The 7,819-nt window shown below is 35.1% G+C and overlaps 1 protein-coding gene and 1 long non-coding RNA gene across 2 annotated transcripts; both read right to left on the bottom strand.

Annotated features, from left to right (window-relative positions):
* Positions 1 to 433: 433 nt before the first annotated feature.
* On the bottom strand, positions 434 to 5,578 carry LOC103417942 (probable ATP synthase 24 kDa subunit, mitochondrial). Its single transcript, XM_008356396.4, has 7 exons — positions 5,392 to 5,578; positions 4,842 to 4,935; positions 4,441 to 4,585; positions 3,255 to 3,365; positions 1,690 to 1,836; positions 1,022 to 1,144; positions 434 to 715 (listed from the first exon to the last, which is right to left on the bottom strand). Exons 1-7 carry the CDS (start codon positions 5,428 to 5,430, stop codon positions 652 to 654), a joined length of 723 nt encoding a protein of 240 aa, XP_008354618.1. The 5' UTR covers positions 5,431 to 5,578; the 3' UTR covers positions 434 to 651.
* LOC139196545 (uncharacterized) lies at positions 1,962 to 2,698 on the bottom strand. Its single transcript, XR_011581587.1, has 2 exons — positions 2,461 to 2,698; positions 1,962 to 2,368 (listed from the first exon to the last, which is right to left on the bottom strand). It is a non-coding gene; the product is annotated as an uncharacterized lncRNA (long non-coding RNA).
* Positions 5,579 to 7,819: the final 2,241 nt, after the last annotated feature.

The following is a 7,819-nucleotide window of genomic DNA, read 5'->3' as shown; positions in this document are numbered from 1 at the left end:
TTCTTTTGCATGTGAATTTGCTGCATGGTTTGTCTCCTGGTGCACAATTTTTTGCATGTGATATCCCTGAAATGCTTTCTCCCTTAAAATGCTCTCCCTTGTTTTCTTTTACATGCCCATTTTGGGTATTATTGAAATGTTTTGTCCTAATGATTAAAATGAAAGTTTTGGGGGGATTTTGGTTAGTTTTCCATTGAAAAAAAGCTTATGGAGCCTTTGTATGTACCACATCAACATAGAACCTAATTTTGACAAAATTGTAACAAAAGAACCATATTAATTTACAACACCTATTTTAAGAGACTATTTTAATCGATTTTCAATTTTAAAGACCATTTTAATAATATAGGTCAATTGGAATCCATTTGTGATAAAAACTTTATATATAGTTATAAATTGGTCATATTGAAAGCAGTTCGGAAGATGTAAACGGTAATAAAAGGCGGCAACGCAAGTATTATAATAAATCAGAAAAATTACAAAAGAGCGCATAAATCTGAATCATCTGATAGATTTGGGAATAATTGCACTCCGAAGTCCAAACCAATCGGGGCCTTATTAAAACAGGAGGGAAAATTCATCAGTTTCCAGATTCGACCAAAATATTTGGTCCATCTCAAAACAAGCCACTCTCAATGCAATCCCAGATCCTTAGATGAAGTTTCGGATGTCTAACGACTTCACATCAACCATTGCCTCATCCTTGAATTCCTCCCTGACAAAATATTAAAAACAAAAAGTACATATCAGTCCTGTAAAAGTTACTATGCGTAATTTTCACCAATGCCAATCGAACGATAACAAGGACTTGCATATACTGTTAAGACACTGCAAGCAAATGGTACAAATCACCGACTCTGAACAAAATTTTTACCAATCACCAACTATGCTCAATAAAGGAAGCAGATTAAATAGCATGGTGCATATTTGAATCCATAACAACGACCCTCAATGGTTTAGAGCTACAAAGAAACATATATGACAAAAGAGGAGGTAGTAGGCAAAGACATGGATAAATTACCGTTTCTTCTGAGTTTCCATTGCCTCAAGAGCATCCTTCTTAAGTTCCTCCAGCTGTGCTTTGGCTTTCTTGAGTTCTAGCTGTTCTTCGTACTTTGGTAGGTCCTCCTTACGAATTCCAAGCCTAAAAAGACAAGGTTAGACTAGATCGGAATTTTCTTTCTCACATCAGCTATGGAAGCTTACAATAAGCAAGTGTTTTACAAGGCATAAGCAAACCAATCGGTGGACAGTGACTAAAAGCCTGAGACACGAAGGGTTTTACTACTCCCAGGTTACAATTGTGACCATTACAATTAAGATTAACTTCACCCTCCTAAACACAATTTTCTTTTTTTTTAAAAAAGAAAAATAGTTTCAGCGGTTTGTGGTGGAGTGAAAAGAAGGAAATAGTACAACCAAAATCAGCTTGATATTGTACAGCATTTGAAAATCAAGCATGTCAACAATGGGATCAGACGAGGCAATGCAATTTTAATTTAAAAGGAAAAAAAAAATCAGTGTTTTACCAGAAACTACTTATCATATGAGAGTTCACAATTAACAACATAAAAAGCTATAACCCAAAAACTTGGACCATGCAAGCACAGTAAAGGTATAAATAAAAGTTAATCGAGATAACAACTTGCTCTGTATTTAACATAAAAATAAAAATAAACTGTCACATACTTCTGGTTTATTTTCTCAAATTCTGCCATGAGAACAGCCATCCCTTTTTTATCGTTCCTCAAAAGAGGTTTCTTCAGTTCCTTTTCGACTTTCTCCAATGCATCCATCATCATAGCCTCTGCACCAAGTTCATCAGTAAGACCTCTCCTGTAAAAGGAAAGAAATAAGTTAATTGGTAAATATAATTGAATATTTAAAAAAGCGTTTGAAGTATGGATGTTCGCAAGGCAGACGTATGTGTAAACAGAAAGACCCTAAATGACAATTTAACATTAGAAATGCCCATATATGATCATTTTATTTTATTTTTTTTAATATTACAACTTAATGGGTACTCAAACAAGAACACTGATCCTACCTAAATAAAGAATCTATCTTATTACACATAATCCTACCAAAACAATACCACCACATAGAACCAGCTTTTAGCATTAACTGCAGGCAATCAGATGATGCTGAAGATATTGAAGCCCAAAGCTAAGTCCAAAATATAATACTCCTCAATTTCCTCATGTAAGCCCCTCCACAACCTTCAAAATCCTCTTGCTTCTTTCCTACCAAACTATTTAAAAGAACTGCCAGTAAGCCGCATACCTTCAACACTTTAGCTGTCTTCCCTACCCCAAACAACTTCTGCAACTCCCTTAACCATGCCTGACATCCTGCTAGGATCAACCACCTACATTGTGAAAAGACAACTTTCACCTCCACACAAAACACACCAAGAACATGATAGCCGATGTTTTTGGTCAACCAGGCCAAAATCTGTACCTTCACAGGTACCTTTGCTTTCCAAATGGAGGACTAACAATAGAAGGCATTATCACCAGCATTGTCACACAAGCTTCAAAAGGTACAACAGAATAATTCCACATTGGTTCCAATAGCAACCTTCTAGAAACAGCTCTATTGCCAAAAAAAATTTAAAATTCTCAAAATAAGGCAAGAAGTCAGCCATCAGCCGTTCCTCCTAACCACTTAAGTTGTTCATAAGAATCATAGTCCCAGCTCCAAGAAAAATTAGGTCTAACTGACCTTCCTCACGGATACTTGATTTATTGAGGATAATACTTAGGTACTCACTTTTTGGCATTAAATTTTTAACACATATTTTATTGTTTTAGTAAATAATAGACATGTTAATTAATTCTTCTTGGACTTTGAAAAACAAGGAACCCATGGCATCTTTTGATTGCGCCAAATCAGAAAGTGAGTACCTAAGTATTATCCTTCTCTTGAATCCCATGCATGCTTCTTACACGATAAGGCTGCACAACCATTTAGTGATTTGTATCTTAACAAAAACTTCACTACACATAAACCACCCTTCTTCATTGTTAAAGATACTACCTCCCTTCTAATGGTCAAAAGGCTAAGATAATTGTTTCTGCTTTGAGATCACTAAATTGATAATCACACTAAGCTTGGTAGAAATTATTTTTTAAAATAAGACCTCATGAGTAATAACAGAAACAACATGGAGTATAAGCACATAGATTAAAAACCATATTAATCCCATTATAACAATGGACATCCAACAATTTGATGGACAGAGTAGCACATACTTGATCCTAATTTCTTTCAATGTCAACAGATATGTTCTAGCATCTGGGATATCTTGTGTTCGGCTTTGAATGGTGTGTTTGATGCGCTGGGATTCTGAAAACAAATCTGCCCTGCAAGACACACAATGCATTACTGACCACTTCAAAAAAGTTAAAACAATGAAAGGTGGCATCTAAAAGAAGAAAAACACAAAACGGCACATAAGCTCCCTCCTTTAATGTGATAGTAATTTTATCCACATTTCTTAGTCATGTAATACCAGTAGAAGTTAATGGAAATAAAAGGGCTAACAATATAAAAGGAGATCTACACTAACATTATAAAATTTTGGAAATTAAAATTAATTTATGCACTTACGAATTACAGAGTTCTGTTATTTAATAATGGTAGCTAGCCTGGAACTAGTCAAGTGTCAATCTCACAAAATGGTTGATGATTTACTCCCACCAATGACAAAAGTTTCATCAGAAACAAATTAGTGCACGTTCATCCATGTAAAGGCAAAGGAAACCTTCAATGCAATCAGATGATCCAAACTGTTCAGTTTTTAGGACTTCATTCAATATCATCCTTACAAAAAATCACCGAAATCCAAAATTCAACAAACCATAGCATAAATAATATACGAACACAATATTTCTCCAAATATAACTAAATGTTCATGATAATAATCAATTGGTCAAATGAATTTGGATTTCAATAACTTTTCGTACAGATGATTCTAAGATGGAGATCTGTAAACTAGATGGTTTGGATTACTAAACCTTATTGAAGAGTGCCTTGAACAATGAATCCCTTTCAATGAAAGGGATTACTCTTATGAAGGGGTTCATTTCTGTTATATATGCTATGGTTCAGGTTCCTTCACTGTTGATCACAAATATTGATTGTCAATACCCTTTACTCCCTTCCCATTCCTCCCTGTCAATTTCCTTATTTGCATTACCTACTACTCCTTTCCTCAGTAAACTGTAGCAGTATATTATGTACAAACTACACAAAAATATTACTACTGAATATAATGTACATTCTTGAAACATAACACTGCCATCCCTTGTGTTTATATGTTTGTCACGAAATGCGAATTTATACTAAATGTGATAACAAATAGGCACATCTGCATAAAACAACAAAGCAATCATATTACTCCATGAAATATACTAGTGAGGGGTTAAAGAAACTGACTTCTCTCTTATGGTTTTCATGACCTTGGCGTACTGAGAAACAGCAGCTGGATCCTCTGGGTCAATGGTGATCTTCTCTTTGCGGAGTATTCCAAGGGCTGTCTCAAATTTCTTTTTAACATCCAAGAAGATGTTCTTCAGCATCTCTTTACCCCTCAAACGCAAGAAATTTTTAGTAAGGTGTCATCAATAATGACAAAGGAAAGACATAAATAAAATCAACAATGGATAACCAGTCACCCATAAACACATCCCATCTAAAAGGCACTAAAATGCCAGAGATAAAGTTTGGAACTTAGCATTGTATAGCACTGATATTAAAACCCATATAAATTTGTGAAAAACGTAGCGCAACCCACTGTTCTCAATGTTGTTATTTTAGGGTCAAGCATTTCAACTCACCATCACCCTTTAGCACGGGGCGACTTGCTTCCTTAACGAAGTAGCGGACCGGAATAACGCGCTCCTGTTGAAGAATGAATCCATTGCCACACAGCTGAAACATTACAAAGAAAATTAATACGAAAATCCATGAATCCCTGGCTTTCATTCATCCAGTGTTAAAAGCCCCCGAAACTTTCCACATATTCATCATCTATCGGATCTTGAAAAATTAATATTAATAAAAATGCTCAATCGTTTTATAGCATATCACAAAATACACCATCTGATCTGATAACCAATATTAAGAAAATTAAAAAATGAAATTCCTAACCTGAAATGCCCTAATTTTCTCAGAAGGCAAACAACTAAAGGTCGTCCCAGTGCACAAGGCTCCCGCTTTACGCAGGTCTGAGAGAGGTGAATGTCGGCTAGCCTTACCCCCATTTATGGAGAGGCTGCTCCAAGTCTCGAACCCGAGACCTACCGCTCATGGGCGAAGGCAGTTGCCATCGCACCAAGGCGACCTTTTAAAGAAAGAAATTTGAGAAATGAGGATCGAGTGACTAACCTGCCTGGATTTGGATAAGAGGCGGGAAGAGAAGGCCATGATCGGAGCTCAGTTTTCGTCTTCTTCCTGTTCGGATTTCAATTTAGGGTTTGTATTTGATTGCTCTGAGGCCTCTAACAGAGTTCTGAGCACTATAGAGAATGGAAGAGACAACGAGTTCCTTTCCCTTATATCTGGACCGTTGGATGCTCACCTGAAGGCGTACTTGGTGGTATTTTACCACAATGCCACTATGCTTTACCATTTTTATTTTATTTTTTATTTTATAATTTTTCTTAAAAAATTAAGACTATAAATCATATTGACTTTAATCAAATATCAAACTCGTTATTCAAAATAGTATAACAGGTGGCGCTATTTATATACTTATTTTTATTTCTTACACATCGAATGAATTGTAAAATATTAATGAACAAAAATCAACATAGGTGTGTAAAAGATAAAAAATACTTGTGTGAATAACACTACTTAGTAGAATTCGTGATCTTAAACTTATAATTATTACTAGACCAAAGTACTAATGACAATTTTCTATTACCTTATATTTGTTTATAGATTTACTATTGAAAAAATTGTACAGGTGTACATACAATGTTTCATTTTCCTCTTGTTTTTCTACAATATGATGCGTTATCTAGGGTCAATTGTAACATACTTTGCACAAAAGTGTGAGACTCCTAGTATTTTGGTTTTACTGAAGTTTTTCTTGTTCGTGATATGCAAGTTCTTGACGATTTTTTAAACAACAATCCAACATTCAAGTTTGGCTATAATGGTACATATTACTCGTTTATACAAGTTTATACAGGATTAAACTGGTGAAAACATTCATTAGATTTCTATAAACAAGATTCAACCGTTGATTATCAAACCACTTAGTGGTACATACTATGAAGGAAAAATTGGTAACATTCATCATATTTCTTTAGCAACCAAAAGCACTTGACAACTTCCGAGATGGCAACACAGCCCTTAGCATGTTGGAATTCATGGCCATTTTATGTGGCCACTCATCCAACTACAACTCATCCCACTACCACTCATCACACAACTCATCCCTCTAAACATTGTCTAACACTCAAACAAAGAAGCACATGATGAAGACACCAAAACATGAGTGTGGTAGGTTTTGATTTGTCAACTTGCCTATTCATTTGCCTATATAAGGAAGACCAAAGTGTAAGAAGATACCACATCAACAAGAGAGAAAAGAGAGGAAGAAGAGATGAGAGAATAGAGAGAGTTATCTTTGTACTCTTATTGTTCCAGATTATAAATGAAAGCACCAAAACTGCCTCGAGGACGTACTCAAATCACACTGACTATAGAGGAACCTCATAAATATTGCGTCTTGTTTCATTTATTCCACTGCACACATGGCCGATTTTACAACATGTTATCAGCACGATAAGCTCTCGTGTCAGTGGAAAGCACAACGCCATAAATCTGGTGAAGCACTACCTTCCTCTCACCTCTGTCAGTTGGAATCTCACAGATAAGAAAATCTTTTCATTTCATCTTCAAATCTTTGTACTACTGAATTTCTTGAAGCAATTATATATCTTGTTATATGGCTGTATATCATCCTTTGCAGAAGCAAAAGGGTACAGACTCAAAATTCATAGAAAATCTGACGGCCATGTAAACAACCTCTGAACTCCAACTTGCCGACCTCGGATTGAAATACTTTCTTCATGAAATTTGTTCGCCAGCCCAGTATCTACAACATATCAAATTTTTAGAAAATTTTAGCAGTGCGATCATCACAAATGTTTGAAACACCAACCCAGTTTCCAATTCCGCAGAAAACTAAACAATCATCTTATGAGTACCGAAGCTCCATTTTCGATAGCTCAGATCAAAATTGTTTCTTCACGAAAGTTGTTGGGTATCCTCTTATCCATATCATACTAAAATTTGAGCTAAATATAACGGTTTGATCTTCTCATAAGTTGCAGGCACTACTCTTGACTCCAAAACTTATGGGAACCATTTCAATTCTTTCGAAACTTACATGAGGAGTGACATAAATTGAGACTTATTACTACTATCACTTCTTGGGTAACTAAAAGGACTTAAGAGTTGTAAAAATAAAATAAAATAAAGGGGATGAAACAAAAGGAAGTGGCATACAAAGAAAAAGAAAGGAAAACCAAAATGATGGAGACTTAATTATCACCCTTTTTCTATTATTGCTTTTATTTACCATGTCTAGAATTACCACCTATTGCTTTTATTTACTGTGGCTGGAATTACCTCCTCTTGCTTAAAGTTTTGATTTATTTATGTGAATGATGCTGAATTAAAGCCCTTGTCACACGCTTTATTTACTTAAAAGTAATTTATTTACTATGGTTGAAATTACCGCTTAATGATTTGATTTATTTATTGTACTTCTTTTTATTATGATGGCTATATACAAGATTCG

This window comes from Malus domestica, chromosome 01 (assembly GCF_042453785.1).
Source record: "Malus domestica chromosome 01, GDT2T_hap1".
Classification (NCBI taxonomy): Eukaryota; Viridiplantae; Streptophyta; class Magnoliopsida; order Rosales; family Rosaceae; genus Malus; species Malus domestica.
This window is presented reverse-complemented; position numbering and strand designations above follow the sequence as displayed.

Excerpts from the sequence above, each read along its gene's own strand:
- LOC103417942 (XM_008356396.4), bottom strand. The coding sequence starts at position 5,430 with ATGGCCTTCTCTTCCCGCCTCTTATCCAAATCCAGGCAG. Across the intron at positions 3,366-4,440 it reads ATGAAAACCATAAGAGAGAA|GGCAGATTTGTTTTCAGAAT; the intron begins GTCAGTTTCTTT and ends TGTGTCTTGCAG. Across the intron at positions 1,145-1,689 it reads TTTGAGAAAATAAACCAGAA|GCTTGGAATTCGTAAGGAGG; the intron begins GTATGTGACAGT and ends TTGTCTTTTTAG.